Source organism: Micromesistius poutassou (assembly GCF_964030765.1).
Source record: "Micromesistius poutassou genome assembly, chromosome: 7".
Taxonomy (NCBI): domain Eukaryota; kingdom Metazoa; phylum Chordata; class Actinopteri; order Gadiformes; family Gadidae; genus Micromesistius; species Micromesistius poutassou.
In genome coordinates, this window is record NC_140277.1 from 3,397,448 (window position 1) to 3,418,072 (window position 20,625).

Consider the following 20,625-nt stretch of genomic DNA (forward strand, 5'->3'; position numbering starts at 1 on the left):
TCTACCCTCGTGACCTGGCTCCGCTCTGAGCCCTGTGACAGATGACATCTGAAGAGGACGGATCGTTCAGCCGATTTCAAGAGGGTCGGGCGGTCCGTCATGCGGGGGATGGGCAACGGCCCCCCGCCCCCCCCCGTGACCCGCAGCACCGCGACCACAAAGCGGCCCTTCAACCCGCCCCCCACCAGCGAGCGTGACCGCCTCCGCAACACCCAGATAGGGGGGAGAGAGAGGAGGGGGCAGCGGGAGAGGAGCACCAAGCTCATTCCAAGCACCCCTAATCCCCCCAGTCCACACGTCGGACGCTGAGACCGCAGATTTGCACCTTCAGCAGAGGCTGGGGCGAGGGCGAGGTGGGGAGAATCAGGCGGATAGGGAATCCAGCAGCAAGCGTGACAAAGACAGCCAGCAGCGGGGGAGGAATGAAGGACTATAAGCCCCCCTCGCAGGCCTCCCGCGAGCAGAGGGTTAACATATCTAAAGATAGCAGAAGTCAGGTTTATTTACATAGCTCCTTATCGCAATTACAGCCCCCAGGGCTTTACAGGCCCACATTCAATTAGGTTTGAGGACACTAGCTCAGCCTGGGCTCTCAGAGCAAATATTGACAGAACACCCAGTGACGCCTTAAAGTGGAAAGCTAAAAAAAACAACTAAACATAGGAGGAACCGAGGGCAAGAGGTAGGTGGATGAATTAAACTTGGTAGCAAAAACAAGATAATCAAATCAAGGAGAACGACTTGACTTGTTTCATCACACAGTGACTGAACAAGAGAGGACAGGTGGATCGGAGTGGAAGTTGGCCTCGGGGAGAATGCAATGCTCGCATGAGTTGCTTTAATTCAGCTTAATTTAAAAATGCAAAATTTTGACGGCGGAATTCCTTCTCACCATGTCTTGCTGATTCGAAGATCTCATGGACACTGACCCACTCATCCTGTTCTCATGACTCATATTTTTCCAACGAAAGGGATGCAAAAAAAACCTTACCGTCACTTTATAATCACATGCAATCCAACGTAACCTGAGTACAAGTAGGTCTAGAGAGCGACAAATACACTGCTGTCAGGCCTTAACACTTCAACTCTTTACAATCATACAATGTTTCCGCGTCCTGTGAGGCGTCAATCCATCACCTGTATCGTATTATTCGGGGAAGCGAGAGTGTAAGTGTGGCACTTCATGGTTGTCTTCAAGAGAATGCCTTTGCTTTGCACCCGGCTCTGGGTGAAGGGAGGTGGGACCCATGGCACTGTAATGGCAGGAAATGACAGACCCTAATCACGCCGAATGAACGGCAGAAAGTACAGATCTTTATACCACAATGTGCTTTGATCCGGCATTCCACGGCAGGTTTCTGCCTCTTTGATTCGACTTAAAGGGGCAGGAAAAAGTACTTTTTTTTATTTGGAGAGCAGGAAGGCCTGGGGTTAGGCAGCACTTTAGACGGCGTGTCACTGGAGTCCCGGCACAGAGACACACTATTCATCAAGCTTCACACATGGGAAGCAGGTCTGCACGCAGACGTGCGTGTGGACACACACACATACACATAAACATGCACACGCACACACACACACACACACACACACACACACACACACACACACACACACACATACACAGACACACACAAACACACACACACACACACATGCTTATTGCCACATGGACAAACAGCTCCATGTGTGTCCTTAACACACCAACACCGGTCATTACAGCAGCTAGCATACATACTGAACCCAACATACAACACACAACACACAACACACAACACACTTGACACACACTAAATACCCTTGTTTTTGTGTACGGGCGGGAGGGGTCTGCTTTGAGAAACAGGCCAAACACTTCGGGGCTGAGAAGAATTACTCCCTAAAACAAAACCATATCCTTTGTGTCACTTCGGTTTCTCCTCACCCCCCATCCCCCCCGACCCGGAGGAGCGAGGCAGGCGGGCTAAACGCAGCGTGGCAGAGGGGGGAAGCTGTTAAGCAGTAATGTAATTACTGCACTGAACAAGTTGCAACTGCAATGTTCCGGAGAACAAAGAGGGTTTCACTTGATTGCATGGGACCCTGGGAGGGTACTTTAGATCATCTGCTGAGATACAACCCGGGGTACACCTGTCCTGCCTTGGAAGATTACAAGTACCTCATGTGCCTCAATGATGAGGTACTAGTAGCCAGGCGTTTGAGGTATTAGCCGGCTGGTATTTTTAGCCCTCTCTACGTTATAATGATGATTGTGAGAGGAGGGATCCTTAGTCATGCAGAGCAAGCAGGGGTTCTGTTCAGGGTACCCTGCGGGGATCCTCCCTCAGAGAGGCAGAGAGGGAAGGAGCCACAGCAACTGGCAGCGGTGTGCGCACGCGCATGGTACATGCTTGCGCACGCACACACACGTATGCGCACACACACGCGCGTGCACAGGCGCACACACGCGGGCACACGCACACTCATGTGCACACGCACAGACAGCCTGACTGCCACATCTCCTCCCCTTGTACCCTTAGTCCCTCGGCAGCAGCAGCACCAACCCCCCCCCGCCCCCCCCCGCCCCCACGCCGCCACTGCTCAGCCACCCCCGCTTTCGATTGCCTATGCACGGCCGTTCAGCCTTCAACATGAGACCTGGAGGCTGGTTAGACGCCCGACCATGCCACAGCCGCCTCCCTCTCTGGGGCTCGAGGGAGATGGAGCTAGAGATGGAGATGGGGAGAGCGGGGGAACGAGCAGAAGAGGTGAGGCGTGTGGATGAGGATGGGGGTGACAGTGTGGGGAAGGGTATGGGGAGTAAACAGTGCCCGCTCATCCCTGTAGACTGTTGCCGGGCAACGATGCTCCCATTATGACAGCTGTGAGTGACGGCAGCCCGCCCTTTTTGGAACAAAGGCAGAAAGTTGAGGGGAGAGGAGGGGGGGGAGGGGGATCAGAGCATAGAACCGGGGCTGGATGAGTGTCACTCTGTAGACTGGTATGTGCCCTAGACTCTTGGATGTATCATACATTTATAAAACCATATACCTATACTGTAGTATAGTAGGTATAAGACATGATATTCTTCTCTGTTATGGACATCCCTAGAGGGTGCCTTTAAACAAAATACATTTTTTATTAACTGAAACCACCTGTTGAATATATCATCACACCACGACACCTCTATCATGTGTAAGGTTGCCATCATTTTTGCAGCACACTCTCCATGTTTCGCATGGATTTCCATCGGGAAAAGACTGTGATTATGCCACAACAAATCCCAGGCCAGACACAGAGACCGCTTCAGAGAAGGTTGGCAAACACCACACCCTCAGACTCCCTCCCACAGCTCAGCCAATGACGTCTGTCACACGCACCAGTCCGACCGAGAGCTCCTCCGATTGGGCAGCCATCAGAGGCTCTAAAATAAATATGCGATAATAATCATCAGCGGGCAGGCCAGAGCGTTGCTTTTCATTTTGGTGTTGGCAGGCCAGGCCGCGCCGCGCGCCAGTTCAAAGGGAGAGCGGAGAGCGGCTCCGCGGACGCGTGCGCCGGGGAGCGTGCAGTCAGGGCGCAAAAGGCAAACTTGACATTGGAAACCGAGCTAACTTAGCAACGGCACAGGCTGCAGCGTGGCCGCCGTCGCCTGTGCCTTTGTGTGCCCGTGGACGGACGCCAGCGGCTGGCAGGCAGGATGGCAGGCTGAGACTCAAGCAAACAGGGAGCAGAACAGGCTGGGAGCGGTCCTGCTCAGGGATGCAGGTGGCTGGCTAAAGTGGAATGCTAGCATGTTCGGTATGCAACTGAAAGGCAGAAGGAAACAGTGTTGATACCACCGCAGCAAGTCCCGACTGACAATTATTGTTGATTAAACGTAGACGCCTGGATTCGATTTCGCTTTCGTTTTCCGAGCATTCCGTTAGAAGTAAATAATCAAGGATATTTTCGGAAGATAGCGAAGGGCGCAGGCAGATTCCGTTGTGTACATGTGTGTCTGTATGCGTACGTGATGTAAAATAGATAAGACAGCTTCAGCTTTTGAGTCCTGATCCAGGCCTTGAGGCCTCGACGTCATGGCGTCGAGCCAGGCTGGCGGTTTCTATTCCCTAGGGCAGAAAAAACAACAACACCACCCAAAGTGAACCTTTTTAAAAGTAGAGACAGTGGCCATCTGGAGGACGTGTCCCACTAAACAACTTCCTCCTGTAATTAATGAGGAACTCTAACGGGATCGGCCGACTCAGTAAAAAAAACACCCTCCTCATCCCCTAGAGGCTGTGTTTTTAGAGCTCAGAGGAAAATAGCCTCTGAAATATTCAGCAGGACTACTCGACTGTTCTGGATTCCCATGCAGCTGGCATATCTCCCCCTCTGGACGCAGTCACTCTCAGAGCCGTACCCTGCGAGTGGCATCAGAAACATCTGTTTCCAGGGCACCAACCCACAAGAGAAGCCGGCCAATCGCGGCAGGGGACCCGGGTAGATGTAGGCAAAAACCAACCGACATGCAGAGTACATGCAAAAACCAAGAGACAGCTGCCCGCAGACGGTTACACAATGACACACCTAACTCAACAATTCAGACACAGAAAGAAAGGGAAAGAAGACAAAGGCACCATGCCCAAGAATGCCTTTTGCCAAAGAAATGTTGGAAAGGGAGGTTATGGATGAAGGTAGGGTATGTGTATTCATTACCCTGAGTGCAGTGTCGGACTATGTGCTTGCTTTGTCCAAGGACACTTAAATAAACCTCAACACAGCACCAGCGAGCCAGTAGCACAGCTCTAGCGGATGCCTCCAATGGTGTAGCTCTTGGCCAGAGCTGAATAAAGCTGTGTGTGCATCATTAAAGAGGTGTGCTTGAGCACTGTCCACCACAGCCTTTTAAAGAGAGTACTTGTGTGCACAGGGGAGAGAGAGAGAGAGGCAGCGAGACAGAGTGAGAGACAGAGAGAGAGAGAGGGCTAAGGAGAGCAGAGTGATCGAGAGAGAGAGAGAGACAGAGTGAGAGAGAGAGCTAGGGAGAGCAAAGTGAGCAGAGAGCGAGAGTGAGAGCCAGAAAGAAAGAAAGAGAAAGAGAGCATGGGAAATGGACTGAGTTGTTTCCATTCCCTCATCCCGTTTATGGAAACATTACGCGAGTAAAGTTAGTTCTCACGGAGGAGAGAAAGACTGAGGGAGAGCAAATCACAGCGAGGAGAGAGAGAGAAAAGGGAAAGTGAAGTAGAGGCCAGACGAAAGTGAATGAGTAAGCAGAAATGCCTCTTCTAGCCGTATTCATGGGGGGGGGGGCTGGAAGAGAAGGACCTTGCGCTGTGTGTGTCCTTCATTGTCTAATTCTCCCTTTGGCGGGAACACACAAAGGCGGCCATTTATCTCTGGCCAGTATCTGGCTTCATGGAGAAGGGCCCAGCGAGCCGGGCCGCCGTCACGTGTGCCCGGGTGACAGGCTTTCTCCCTTGTTAACACTTGAGTCCTGAGCCCAGAATGGCCAAGGAATGGTCTTGTACCAAAGTTTAGGAATTCACTCCGCGGAGCAAACTAGAGAGAACGGAGCAGTACATCTGTTGTGGATATTTGCATTTCTTTGGTTCAGGTTCACAATGAGCCACTTGACTGGGGGGAGAGCCAACGGTCTGGGCAAGTCATGCGTGAGAAAAACCACCCCATCAATAAGGCTTGATCCACTAGTGTTGTTTTTTTAACCCACCCCCCCCCCCCCCCCTTCCTTGGTTTTCCTTTAAGCGGCGGAGCGGTGAAACACGCGGAACAGCGTGTACAGAAAATAAATCTGTCAGGCGCGTACATTCACAACGCCATTCCGTCGGTTTCTATTTACTCGCTAAAGAAAATAGACGCGGCGAAACAAAAGGCATCCAAGCGCAATTTCGGGACGCAGCAATGTGCGCTATTCGCCAATCGGCAGTTCTAATTGCAGAGCGAGAGAGCAGTGTCGTTAGCAGGGAGACACAACAGCTGCAGCTGGCGTGGCATAGCAGACATAGAACAACATACCAGCGTGTGCTGGGAGGCTGGAAGAGAGAGACCTACTGGTGGCGGGCCAACAACTGGGAGAGGGAGGGAGGGGGTGAGAGAGAGAGAGAGAGAGAGAGAGAGAGAGAGAGAGAGAGAGAGAGAGAGAGAGAGAGACAGAGAGAGAGAGACTATGGCCTGGTTCTATACACCTGTAGTCCAAAGTGTACTTATTCATGGTGGCCGCTCCTCATCGCCCCGTCATCTCACCTCCATCTAGGCTGATCTACATCAGGGAGGAAGGGGAGGGCAGCATCCATGCCCAGCCTCCAGTTACCTTGTCAGGGCAGATTATTCCTCCTCTACCGCCAGTCCTGGAACCAGTGGCCCCGCCATGCTCCCAGCCTCCCTCCCCTTGTCCCGTCTCGACACGCTCACGCAGCGAGCTCTCATGGAATGGACGGGAATGCTTTGACGGTCTTCACTTTTTCCTGCTCATTTTTTGCGCCTCAGCATCTGCCCCCCCCCCCCCCCCCCCCCCCCCCCCCCCCCCCCCCCCTTCGGTGTCCTCAATTGCTTCCCTCCACAGGGCCCCCAGCACTTCCATCACCAGCACCACCAGCCCGAGCAGCACCACCACCACCACCAGCAGCACCACCACCCCACATCTGAATGCCAAATGAGGGGAAAAGGGCCCAGGGAACAGAGTGCGAGTGAATTCATGCCATACCATCCCATAGGAGCCAAGTGCACTCATCCGACGTGACGGGGGGCCCCAACATTCAGGAGACCTTTGACCTTTAAAACCCATCCAGGCCAGCGATCTGATGAGATGCTCTATGAGGGAGGGGGAGGGGAGACTGAGGGAGAACGACATATAAAGATGGATCTAGCAGGAGCCGGAGAGGGAGTCACGGTTTCAGCGCACAATGGAGGTTTTTTCTTCAAAGGGACTTCTGGTGAATTCTCGGGAGAATTCCTGCAGCACATCAATATGTATTAAAGTCACAGAGACATAAAGGCGAACCCACAGAGCTGTTTAACACATTTCCACTACACACACACAGAGTTAAAAGAACAGATGAGCAACAAAAAAAAAAAAGCGTCAGTCCGTAGAGCTAGAGCAGGCCCATTTGACAACCGCAAACCAAACACAACACAGATTTCCTGCTCTGTTCCTTCATTGTTATCTGTAAAGAATGTCAAAACGACTGCGCTGCCTGAAGGATCCCACCAGGTGCTGGGCTAAAGGAATTCACAGTAAGTGACCGTTTTCACCATCAGCAAACCACTTGTACCACTATACCAATGTATTTTTGGATTACTAGATAGCAAACAAAACATGGTGTCCAGGCACACAAATGTGACCTCTAGATCGAATGAGATGCTCGCCTAGATGTTGCTATATCATGGGAATATGGTCAAATTGTTTGGTTAAACTGTAACATTACATTGTTGTTACAATTTTTATTAGTGATGCATTATGGATCAGAAGATTTTCGCTTTTGACCTTGGAAATACCACAACCCTGATCTGAACCGGATACATACCCCTCCCGGCTAGGATGAGCCAGGCTATCCGTTGTGTTTGTTGATGTTTTTGTGGTTGCACGGCCGTGACATAACAAGACAGGATTGAAGTGATGAGGTCTACTGCTAACCGTGCACTGACAGTCTGCACAGACAAACTAGGGAATAGATGCTGTTTGAAACAGGGCAGGGGCTCCCCTCAGGGGCTTCACTATCAGAACGGCATTCAGTGCGGACGATTAAACGGAATGACAGGAAACAATTAACCTATGGTCCCTTTCTCTCTCCATCTCGCTGCAAAAGGTCAAAAGGTCAATGCCTATGAGGAGAACATCTTGGTGGGAGACCCTAATGAGAATGCGAGCGGTTATCTGAAAAACATATCAGAAAAGGGGAATGGCTGATGGGAATTTGCCTGAGATCCAACCATAGATTGCACTGCATACTTTGTAGTCCGAGATAAAATCTTGAGAAATTCTATGTGGGGAAAAAATTGTGTCACACTCGACTTGAAGTGTTAATCTAACAGGCAGCTGAGATGTGAATTCAGGGATTCAAAAATCAACTGAATAATGTCTGTAGCCTAAGCAGTTAGAATTACAGCCTTTAAAAGACCCTGCACCTGACATTGGCCCTAACAAACAGTTTTTAACCACCTTGGCTGAAGCTCAGCTCGATACAAAAGACACATGTCACTTATAAAGAGCTGTTTATATTCCATTCAGCTTTACGGTCTCTCTGTAAACACACCCTGTTGGAAGGTGGCTGCTAGCTAAACACTCAGGGTCGCCGTGGGTTATTATCGTAAGGTCTTTACAGAGACGTCTAGGAATTTGTTAGGCAAGGCTCGGTGCGTTATGTAATCTCCTCTTCGCATCATCGACCCTCTTCTTTGCGGAATTAAAGTCCCCACGTAGAGGCTAGCCATTCAATGTCACGTGGCGAGTCCCCTCCGGCACGGGCACCACGGCAACATCAGCCCCAGACGGCCGTGGCTGTCTGGAGTTAAGCCACGGTGGAAGGAGAGGGGAGGAGGAGGAGGGGCAGGAGTTGATCTACTCAACATTGACGTTCGGTGCGATTGCAAAAGGCAAGAGGAAAGGAGAATCAGGCCACTGTCAGTCTAGATCATTATCCCCAGTCGACAGGCTTTAGAAAGCACATGAAAGGAAGGCTATTTCAAATGATAGAGGGGAAGAGAACAACAACCACCCAGATGGAATCTACCACTTAGGCTGAACATTAGCCGCGCTTGGCCGGGCCCGTTTTGTCTTAAACACGGTGCACGGCTAAATGCCGGGCATTTCAGCCCAATCCCGTGCCCAGAAGGGTGCAGCAAGCCACTCACACCCTCGTCACTCACCAGTCCACCATCGCTTTTCTTCCAAAACACACAATTAACTCTAAAGCTATGGAGGCACTAATAGCCACAGTGACATAAGACCCGAATGCACCATTCTAATTATTTGGGGAAGAAAACCTTAAATTAGATTACAAATAGAAGAACTGGCTTGGATAAATATAGATATAGATCCAAGCAAGTAATTTGTAATTATGGTTCAGTGATTGATTTCTGCTCGCTGGGTGATGATGGTGAGATGAATCAGCCTGAGAAACTCCCATTGTAATCTGATTTATGGACCCTGGGAAAACAGGCTGCACTCACATCCTGCAGCCAGCGTGTTTTGTCAGCATTTTAAGGACAATGAGCGAGTGCACACAAGGAGGAACACTTGTGCCGGGGTTGTAAAAACGAAGTGAACATGGTAAAAATGTACAAAGTAACGCAGAGAAACAATAAACCAGTGTGCTTTCAGTGTGCAGTGCATTCCTCCAGCTATTGTCCTGGAAACTGTGCATATGGCAACTCAGTCAAGCTTATATACCCTCATTACTATGTATTATAATATCTTTGTGATGTGTTACATTGGATGATCCCATGCGCTGTGACAATGACAGAGGGTGAGGGCCATGGAGTTTAGTGAAGGATACTGGCTGTTACAGACGCACACACACACACACATCCGTCATGGCTCTGCTCCATTTGCTTTGCTAATTACAATCAACTCCCATCTGAAACAGTTCAGTGTACTTTAACGCTCCAAAAGCAACTCGTCCGATAACTGTTATGTCCCTGGCGTGGATAAGACATTGAAGGACACTGACGAGGGAATGACATGTTGCTGACTCTAAGGACTTTCCTCTTAAAGTCAATGTTCTTATTATAATATATATTAAAAGAGCAGTAAAACAAATGGTAATTTTGTACACATAAATTATAAAGAGTAGCAATGGTATGGTTATAAAGGTATATTTAACAATTATTTGCCGATGGCGAAGTGACGGAGCCTGAGGTGAATAATTGTTTTAGTATATACTACACGTGAACACTCCAAAAATAAACAAGATAACACTTTTTGCCAGGTTTATTCGTTTTTATTAGTGGCTTATTTGTTTTTATTAGCGTGACGAGACGACCGTCACCTGCGCTTCCCATTGCAAAAGTCACAATTTCATTGTTTTACTTGCTGTTTTATAAATAATAAGCTAATTTTACCTTGAGCTGTCTACTGAAAAAAACTTTCTCAAATGCAGGTGCCTGAGTTTGTTGTTGGTGGTGACGTAAAGAGGTCAACCGGTGGCTTTATTACGACTAATTGAAATGGGTACAGCGTCACCTATCGTACCGGGGAATGACATGCTTTGGCCAATGAATCGATTTACTCATCGCCATGTATACCCGGACAATTGCAGTTGTCCAATTGCGGAGCATAGTCGAACTATGGTTTTAACCGGATTAAGCTGTGCATGTAAACGTACTGAGTGTCCATCACTTCCTATCAAAGGGGCAGGAAGGTTATAAAATAAGGTTATAAAGGTGATAAAAGCTCTAACACAATGACCCCTCTGTTCTCATGTTCTGTATGATAAGACCATAGCCAAAAAACAGCGGTACGCCCGGTCCATCAGTCAGTGAGCTGCCACTCCTACACCCAGAGCAGGCTGACTCCTCGCCCGAGCCCATTCTTCTCTCGCTACAGTAGGGAAGAGGTATGCACACCGACTAGCCCTGGCCAAATCCCCTCTTATCTCCTATTGGCGGTGGGCTGCGATGGGAGAGGTCAGCTCTTTTGTTCGGGGCCGCCAAGGGGCACACAGAGAGAGTTAACCCCCACAGGTCATGACTGGTGTCTGGACTTTGTGTCCCGCGGGTTAATGACTGGCCAGCGTCCATTCTCTCCATTGTAAAGCCCAGTGACGGACACATAGACAAAACCTGTGTGGAGGGATAGGCAACTTTCACTGCCCTTTCCTCCCTGCATTCCTGATCCGGGACCTGATTCCCAGTCGGAACGGGAGCCCAGGACGGGATTCGTCTTTGAGGACAAATTTCCTCACATGTCTTCACTGTGGAAACCACAGGCTAATATGTGAACTTGAGGTATTAGGCAGTGACAGTGTTTAATGATTGACTTGGTAAACCAAGGGAGTGGTTCGCCCTCTTTGCACACACAGACTCTGTCCGGCGGTGTTTGCACTACTGACCACCTAGTGCACTTTGAGTGAACACAAGATCACAAAGAGGGCCGAGCTACAAACCACCGTGTCCGTACGCGGCCGCAAGAATCCCTCCTCTAAACCGGACTGCTGGGTTTCAAAGCAAAGGTTCTCAAGTTAGACAAACTCCACCACAGGGTTTGATTCAGTCTCTCAGCCCCTCTACCCGTGAGCCAAGGTTCTATAGAAACCTTCAAGAGACACATTTGAGTCATGACACATATGCAGAACAAAAATAAAATAGTATTTGTTGTAGCGCTGACATGTACACTTCTAACTAGTCTTCACATGGAACTCTTTTTTATTATAGCTGTTGCATTCCACCTTTTGAACCCTTTGAAGTTTCACGTAGCGACCTCAATAAGCGGTGAACAGTTTACAACACAAACTGTTTGCCCAGTGCAACAGCCTAAAATAGGCTACCATCTTAATGACAGAGAGGTATTTCCTTTTAAATCCTAATTGACTTCCCAATGAGGAAGATAGCCAGGCGTTATCTTCACCAAGATGACCCACATTCCAGCCCTTCGGATGGGAAATAAGCCCACATTTACATAAATCCCTCAACATTGTGCATTAGGCTGCGACATACATTAGCAGAGCATGCGTGTAGGGCTGAGCTTAGTGTCTGTGACTGGTGAGGTCAGCATCGGGGTTAGGAGGACATCATTTATTCAATCAAGCCGGCAAAAGCTGGTCAGACATGACGTTTTAATGAGTGAATACTCAAACACGCCAGTGGCTTTTGTGCGTGAAATGTAATATTTCGCATCCATTTATAAATCATTAAACCTGTTCTCCTGATCTTGTTGACGACAGCGACATCAGTAACAACCCTTCCATGGAAGGCTTTCCAAGGGGGGAAGTCGTGCACTCTTCACATGCTTCGGCAGAATTAAAGTAATTTGTCTCTAATCCTGATTCATCATCCAGCCGTGCATTAGTTGTATAGCTAACGCATGAGCTGGGCCGTGATGGCAAACTGGGTCACCGGAGGGCTCAAACCCCCCTGACCTCCCGACCCCCTGCTCCTTGCTCCCACCCTCAGCCAACGTTGAAGACCGGCAGACCCTGTCACCAGAGGTCACCCAGGGGTCAACGTCCAAGACGCTGTCTCCAGTCCACAATATCAATTCTAAACTGGCTTCTCGCCATCCCCCTGATCCGCGAGTCTCGAACCGACACACGACATACAGGAGGATATTAGGGAATGTACACGCAAGTACTTACAGTGTTAGAAGATGAATATTAATTGAATGAATAATCTGTAACTAATGCATTGCAACGTGGTCTTATCAAATATTGATGGGAAAACTTTCCACCTCTGGGTGGTTGGGATTGGTTCAGATTTGTTCAGATCTATATCAAAGTTCGGCACACACACTGTCGGAAATACATTTGTAAAGCACATTGGCTTCCATTGAAGCTTCTATATGCGTTCAACCAACCACCACAACCAAAGTATCAACATGGGCCTGGATCATTTCAGATTAAGAACAAGCCTTAAGCCTGTACATACCGTAATGTACTTGATATTAAAGAGACTGTGAACTCATAATCTCTTGTGTTGTTGTCCACATGGTAATAGGTCTTATATGACCTTCACCTAGTAATATAGGCAATTCTGTCAGAGAAAACAGGTGTTAAGTCATATGTATTTGCCAGTGTCTGCCAAAATTTTGTGAATGTTCCAATCTGCTAAACTCAAGTTGTCTTTTCTACCGAGGCACTTCGACGCCATGACAAGGGTCACAGACCGCGAGGTGTGTGTCGATGTGTGGAGCTCTCTCTGGGCAGTGGTAGATGTTGATGCCTGTGTCGGAGAGAGTGTTAAGCTTCGAGGACACTTAGACACATAGTGTAACACCAGGGTGTTGGGGACGCATTTCATATAACATCGCTCATTATAACGCTCATACAAAATGAAGGTCTGGATTTCATACACAGCATTGTTCAACAGAACACAAAAGGTACCTAGCTTTGAAAATATTCACACAGTTGGAGTGGGTTGTAACCATGGAGATAACACGCCCTCACCCCCTGAAAACCTGGTGGAAGGCCATGCCACATTCAATCACATTAAATAGAGATGCAGATTACACTTTATTAAAAAATCCAAAATACCCTGTGTAGAACAACCTGCGTAAAATTGAATCGGTTATCAGTTAATTAGAATATGGGCCGGTGTAACAAATCCTCTTGCAGAAGGGGCTTGTTGCACTCATCCGTCGTGTAGACTATTGTAATATCTCACCAACAGAAGCACTACATAACAGGAATACGCCTTACAATACGCAGCCAGATGTGAGGTTGCTTCGGACCAAACCTTATATAACCTGCCATTTTGGCCGGGCCGCTTCAGGGACCTTGTCCATCAGACCAGCGCATGATCTAGGCTGGGTACCACCGTGTAGAGTGCTGTATTGAACGACGCTGTGTATGAAACTCGCCTCCCACTGTGGTGACCGTCATTGTGTATGAGCACTGTAATGGGCGATACACCATAAGTGTCCGAGAAGCTTAGCACTCTCGGACCCGGACATCAACATCTATAATGCACTGGTGCTGCTGCCTCTGTTGATTCATGGCTACATCATTCTGTGGATTCCACTGGCAGGCAGTGTCAGCATTAGACAAAGCAGACAAATTGAGGCCTTTGTCAGATGGTTTGGTTAAGATAGCCTGGGGTATTTATGACTTCTTCCTGAGTTTCTGGCTGCCTTACAGGCCATCATCGTTTAAACCTTTTTCTTACATGGAACTAGCTAAATAAATCAAAAGCAGACCCCTTGGCAGAACATGCCGTTGATGCTCTCCAAGAACAAGTAACAAGCAGGAAGAGAGAAGCCACAACATTTAAAGTGGCAGGGTCTCTCACTTGATCAACGGAGGAAGGAAGACCCACCCAATGACAACATCTGTGCTTTCCCTGCTGGCCGTGATGGTTAGCTGCTTTAGAACAACTATAAATCCCTGCAGCTATTTAAACCAAGCCTGTGACAGGTAAAGGACTCTCAGAGAGAGAGTGAGGAAGAGAGAGAGAGAGAGAGAGAGAGATCTACACACACACACACACACACAGTGTGTGTGTGAGAGCGCAAGATAGAGAGAGAGAGAGAGAGAGAAAGAGAGAGAAAGAGAGAGCGACACACACACACACACACACACACACAGAGACAGAGAGAGAGAGAGAGAGAGAGAGAGAGAGAGAGAGAGAGAGAAAGACTGTGCTTCTCACAGCAGGAGCGGCACCATGTGATCCCCAGTCTGCTGGGTGGTTTTGGAGCAACAGGATTTGGTGGCGGCGGGGAAATCTATTGTGAGTCAGGACCAGTCAGAGCAGACCGGGCTTCCTGATCTCTGTCACATGCAGGAGGATGGGGGGCTGTCGGATCTGTGTGGCGGGGGGGAGCTGTCCTGGTAATATAAAAGGAAAGTGCATCATGGCTAAACAAACAATCTCTAAGTCCTTCACTAGTTTATTTTTTTTCTCCCTTCTTTATCCCACCAAGTTCCACATCATCACCACCACTCAGTCAGCACATTGGCAGCAAAGCACCGTGGGAAAAGAAGGGAACCGGGGTGACAGGAGGCTGGGAGGAGCCCATACCAGCCGGTGCTTGGTACACCAGGGGGGGAGGCACAAGAGGAAGGTAAATCTCTCACTCTGGGTTTGGGATTCATAGGGACTGGGGAAAGTGCTGCAGCAGCTCTTCAGACATCTACCAGGGGGGGAGTGGGTTAAGGCTGGCTATATGAGGTGCACAGCGACAGGACCGAGGCCAGGCAATACTAGTGCAGTGTCTCACACCAAGGCGGATCAAATGATATCTTATAGGAGCTATGCTATGATAAGAGCCCCGTGGGCATGGCAAAGAGAGCTGTTTCAGCTCTGAACCAGACAGGAGCCACCATTGTTAATCCACACCGAGAACACACACCCATTGTGAACATCACTTTATTGTGAAAAGCATAACACTTATTGTTTACGGCTCTTTTACATGTCGGCGTGCCAAGTCTTGAGAGAGTGCCTGTGCCTAGATCATGAAAGCCCATTGGTAATCTGCAATAATTTCTATGACAAGACGCAATTTGAAGTGAACAGTCTCTATCAGACAGTCCCTGCAGGGAGATATCCTTTATACACTGAACTCTTCATAACCGAAACCAACATGAGCAGAATTAAAGAGCAAGGGTTGAGTTTGTGCACATGTGGCGTGTGTACTCTGATCTTGTTACCGTTAGGTCAGGGAAAGTCTGGAAATAATGACCCTTTAATGCATTGTGTTGGCAACACAGAATTCCCAGGTGAATGTCAAGGTCTCAAGCAAAAGCTATGCAAATTGGAAATTTGGTTGAAATACACATCCACGTGACTTGGAGAGAAATACCCGAATCCCAGGGAAAACATGTTTTTAATTATGTATAACATGAAACATTCATGGCCTTGCATACTACAGCGATATGTTCCATTCAATCTAAGGATGAATCGCTTCTGCATGCATCAACAATAACTCGATAATAGAGAAATGCTCGTCTTCACGTAGCCACATCAATTATTCTCATTCAGAGGCTGGGTCAATTTCGAGATATCCCGGGAATTTGATGAATTGGGTTCAAATGGAATTGCCTGAGCCTCCCATGTCGGGATATGAGAGGAGTTTGGCAAACGTGGAAAAAAAAAAATTTAGTGCTTAAGAGGAGGAACTTATTGGAGGTTAACATAAGTGTAGCACTGTTGAAACATGAAATGAAACACTGAAAAATAAATGAACAAAAGCGTTTCATTCATTTCAACACCCAATGTCAGACACATAAATCTAAGCAGGCCTACGTGAAAACACTTCAAAAGAAGGCTCCTTGTTTGGTCTGGAGCAAAGAGAGTTGAAAGAGCTTACTTGTTTTCCTTCATGCTATATTCAATCTGCGTTTAGGCTTGACTTCCTATGGGAAGTACAGTTAGATATATGGACAGCGAACCAACATCCTTTCACTTGTATGCTCTCCCTGGGACTGTTCTGTGTGTGTGTGTGTGTGTGTGTGTGTGTGTGTGTGTGTGTGTGTGTGTGTGTGTGTGTGTGTGTGTGTGTGTGTGTGTGTGTGTGCGTGAGTGTGCACTGAGGCAACGAGCAGCCGTAACCAACCGTACCACAGCATAGGCCTACATGTCAAGCCTTCCTGAACCGTCTTGAGACATCTCTACCGCTGTGATTTACTGAGAAGACTGAATGTTGATTCAGGTTTACTTAAACAGGGTCACTTATAGGTTACACTGATATAGAGCTAAATATTTGCAGCCGGATGACAGCCCATCCTCCCTCTCGCGTTTTTGGACAAAAAAAGAGGTGTCTTAACTTAGGCTGTGCTGACCAAATAAATATGGACCTAAATACCTTACGCAGCTGAGTTTACATCGGGGAGCTTGTGTTGGCTCTATTCTGAGTGACCAGTGGGAACACTGGTTGTCCCCTACTGTTATATGGTAGCATTCCAGTGGGAAATTTGTACAAAGAAATTATTCTTCAGCAAAACACACGCGCAAACACACGCACAGACGAGCGGGTACGCACGCACGCACACACACACACACACACACACACACACACACACACACACACACACACACACACACACACACACACACGTGTGTGCGTGTGCGTGTGTGTGTGAGAACAAATAAATAGGTGCGTTTCAGCAATGCAACCTTTTTTTCTGAAACATGTGGGGGTTAATTATTTACATGTATCTGTCTGAACACATTCACGTTGTGGTCTCGCTTGAGTTGTCCTCTCTAGACCCGGAGTTCAGATCCGAACCATCATAAGTTTCTATACACCATTCTCCACACTCTGCCCGCAAGAAGCGCAGTGAAACCGCTCCACTTCTCTTGTTCTCTAGTTCCCCTCTAAACACTAAAGATATAGGTCCTCTTACCTTCAACGAAACCAATGCCTCCCTGGAGCGACACACGGCCGGTGAGGTTAGTTATCCTTAACGAAAGCCCGGTTACCACTGCGATATCGCTCTCCCATCTTCTCCCAGCTTCCAAAGTGAAGTAGTGGAGAGGATCGCTGTATCCATCCAGTAGCGGTGATGACAACACGCACCAGACTCCTCCTCCCCGAGAGGCTGGGACTCGTCTGCTACACTAATGGTCAAGATGCTCCTGTTGAAAGGACAATAAATAGTTGGATCATGTGAAGTTATGAAAAGAGCAGTGTGAACGTGGTGAATGCCAACTCATATAAAGGCGACATATAAGTAAAATGTGTTGAAAAAAAATTGCCTGGGTGCCACTGGGTGATTCCCATCTAACCGGGAATGCCTCATCTCAAAGCACTATAGTGGCACCATCTGGTGATTTCATATAAATGCTTTCCCCCGGTATGTCAATAAAACGCTTCCTTCTTCTGTGTGAGTATCGCCGCTGTTTTTGCATTGAATGATGTTACTAGAAGCTGATAAATAATTGTATGCAATGACGAAATCTGCCTTGCTTCTTGTGATTTGTCATTAAACAAATATTTAATGAATCGTAATTAATAATTAATAGTGTATGTTATTCAAAAGATAAACCTTAAAGGGCGTTAAAGGGCAATCAATAATCAGGTTTTTTTTCCACTAGAATAAACGACTCGTCCCATTCTGCCCTCTGGGCAGTGTTGCCAGATTGGTCCCGATTTCCCGCCCAATCTGGCAACACTGGCTCTGGGATTTGGTCACGTCATACGTCCGCGCCGCGTTTCCATGGCGCCGGAGAGAAGCCGTGCACGATAGCAGGGATTAGCATGGTAGCATGAAACGTCAACATGTCCGCAAAAGTTAACACCGAAACTCGTGAAACTCTGTTCTCCTTTGAGGTTTTGGTGGACTACATCCGGATCGAGAGCGAACACGTTTCTGGTGAACTGGCGCTTGCGTTGCGACTGCTGGACTTCCCCACGTTGATCGTGAATCAGCCAGAGAAGAGACAGAGAAGACACGAAGAACGTCATGGGGATGGAAGAGAAACAGGAGAGCCAGCAGCACGCCCACCGTCGTTTAGGGGCGACCACGTGTTTCGTAAAGGGAAGTCTTGCTTGTTCAAAATCAGCATAGAGGCTCTCCATAGCCAGCTCGCCGACACGCCCCTCTATGCCATGGTGCTGGACGTCAGAGGTGAGGTCCCGACCTTAGTGGGAACCTCTCTCATCCCACTGGCACAACTTGTGGGCAAAATAAGTCTGGATGTGAATGCTCGTGGTATTTCCGCTCCCTCCTCTCATGGAGAAAAGGGCCTTATTGGCATATTAAATCTAATGGGGGATAGAATTGGAGTGATGTCTCTGAAGTATAAACTCTTGAGTCTGGGCACCAGTTTATTGCCTCACATTTTAGAGAAGAGGACGCATGTCATCAGCAGCATACACAAACGAGAGCATGTGCAGATGAGAGTTGAGCAGGACACTTGTTTTAGACAGCAGTTGCCCTGCTGGCAGATCAAATCGTCAGATTTTTGCGGTGAAACCCTCTTCGGAGACGGACAATCAAATCATAAGTGTGATGCGACGAGGGAGGCGAGTACTTGTGTTGCAACTCAGACAGAGCCCATGCCAAGGCTCAAAGCTAACCTGCTGGCCCGGGTGGAATCCTGCCCTTATGAGGAGCAAAATGTGTTCTGCCCCCCCAACCTGTTCTACAGTAGCTCAGGAGAGGAGACAACGACCAGCCAAGATGTGGAGGAGGTGGAAGAAGTGGAGCACTTCACACCTGAAGCTACAGAACACCATACCCTTGAGAGAGCTTCAGCGATAGAGCACAACACGAACGGCCACACACAAGAGGATCCAAATGGGCTCATGCATAATTTGCCTTTAGAGACGTTAAGACAGTTGCCCTTATTGAATGCTCTTCTGGTTGAGCTGTCACAACTGACCAGACAGGGTGTTCAACAGCCCTTGTCTATTCACCCCCACCTAGCATGGATTTACAGTTCAACCCCTGCACATCCGCTTGTGGGGCACGGGACAAACCCAACAGTACAGACACAACAGCCGAACACACCCGGACAGATGGCTGATCCCAGGTTAAGAGACGGGTCTAAATCACAAATGGAGCCTGGGTCCAAAAAACATAACGACGCAAAAAGCAGCCACACATCTGCGGGAAGAACACTAAAATACGGAACAACAAGGACGTTCCAGCTCAGGCTGAAGCGAATCCCGCCAGGTCAGGCGAAACACAGAGAGTGCCTGGGAATACAGTCTTTATCCCAGATGAGTAAAAGCCCCACAGACAACAAAAACCACACAGGCCTAATAAAACACGACAGAGGGAAAAAGGCAGTGAACCAGACGGCTAGTGTTGATGAGGATGTAGAGGCGGTGATACACAGCTTGGCCGGTGACTCAGCCGCCAGCGAAACGGGCCGACTGCACATGAACGAGCATCAGTCAAAGCACGCTGGGGGAACTTTAAAAGTGGAGATGGCCGACAAAGGACCTCCAAAGCTTTCTCTGCGTACGGAATCCAACACGAAACCTATCCCTGCTGCCGGTGTGGAAGGTGAAGATGCTGCCGCCCTCAGGCGAGGCGACCCACGCAGTGGATCGACTCAAACACGACCACTCCTTGATAGGACGACAGACGAGGAGACGGACCACGACGGACGCAGCAGCAGTAGCAGCAGGCTATGGAGCCCCCACTCAACACATCGGAGTGCCAGCAGCCGCAGCAGAAGAGAAGGGGGAGGAGGACGCGATGAAGAACAGTACATGGATGACTTCAACAGTCTGGACCCCAGTGAGGGGTGGTCCCCAGACCCTCTGAGCAGCCCTGAGTCCGGCCTAGCCCCCCTGGGCCGGTCAAGGAGGCTTTCCGAGTCGCCAGGATCATCCCGGGAGGCGGGGTCAGACGGGCCCCTGTGGAGAGGCCCCCCGCTCCCCGTCCCCATGGGGGCCCGGGGCTCCCCACAGCGCTCCCTCAGAGCCACGCACATCATCCGACCCCGCACCCAAGTGTCAGCACTCAGCATTTCCTCAGACGACGACGACGACGGAGGAAGGTCTGTTCATTCGTCCCGGATGGCGGTGCGTTCCAAAGCACAGACGCGGGGGCCAGGTGGGGCACACAGCAGGGCCCCCAGGATCTCTGTCACCGAGAGCCTCCGGTCGTCCAGGAGCCGTCAGAGTGACTCTGCCCAGAACAGCGGCCCTGCTGGGGGGCTCTCCGCTGGCCCGGATGCGTCCTATGACTCATGCGAGGTGGAGGAACTGAGAGACGAGCTTGGTTCTCTTGATTTGAAGATAAATTATCAACACGTCTCTGAGCTGGTAGCCAACAAGCTTCCTGGATACACTCTTTAATAGAATGTATAGTGTAGTATTGAATAATGTATTTTTTTTTTTTTTTTTTCGTTGGGCTACACTGAGCTAAAAAGGCAATAAATAATGTATATATACAGAAAACCCTAACCCTATCTGGATGTTTTGGAGAAAAAATAAATAATCCTTTGGTTAAAAAAATGTGTATGACTTAAATCGTATTACGCATTCCCAATGGCCAAAGGTGACAGATGAAAAATAAGGAGAACTTGTACATTATT

General features: G+C 48.8%; 2 protein-coding genes across 4 annotated transcripts in view; one reads left to right on the forward strand and one right to left on the reverse strand.

Annotated features, from left to right (window-relative positions):
- The window catches only part of LOC311350035 (signal-induced proliferation-associated 1-like protein 2), an 86,526-nt gene extending 69,391 nt beyond the window's left edge, over window positions 1–17,135 (reverse strand). For all 3 annotated transcript variants that reach the window (XM_084470072.1, XM_084470071.1, XM_084470070.1), the window contains exon 1: window positions 16,977–17,135. The gene's annotated coding sequence lies outside the window, so the exon portion shown is untranslated. The remainder of the gene's footprint in view (window positions 1–16,976) is intronic.
- Window positions 17,136–17,851: 716 nt separating this feature from the next.
- Window positions 17,852–20,386, forward strand: map10 (microtubule associated protein 10; the record flags this gene model as incomplete). Its single annotated transcript, XM_084470506.1, has 1 exon — window positions 17,852–20,386. The coding sequence occupies one exon, from the start codon at window positions 17,852–17,854 to the stop codon at window positions 20,384–20,386; it is 2,535 nt and encodes an 844-aa protein (XP_084326632.1).
- Between the last annotated feature and the right edge of the window lie 239 nt (window positions 20,387–20,625).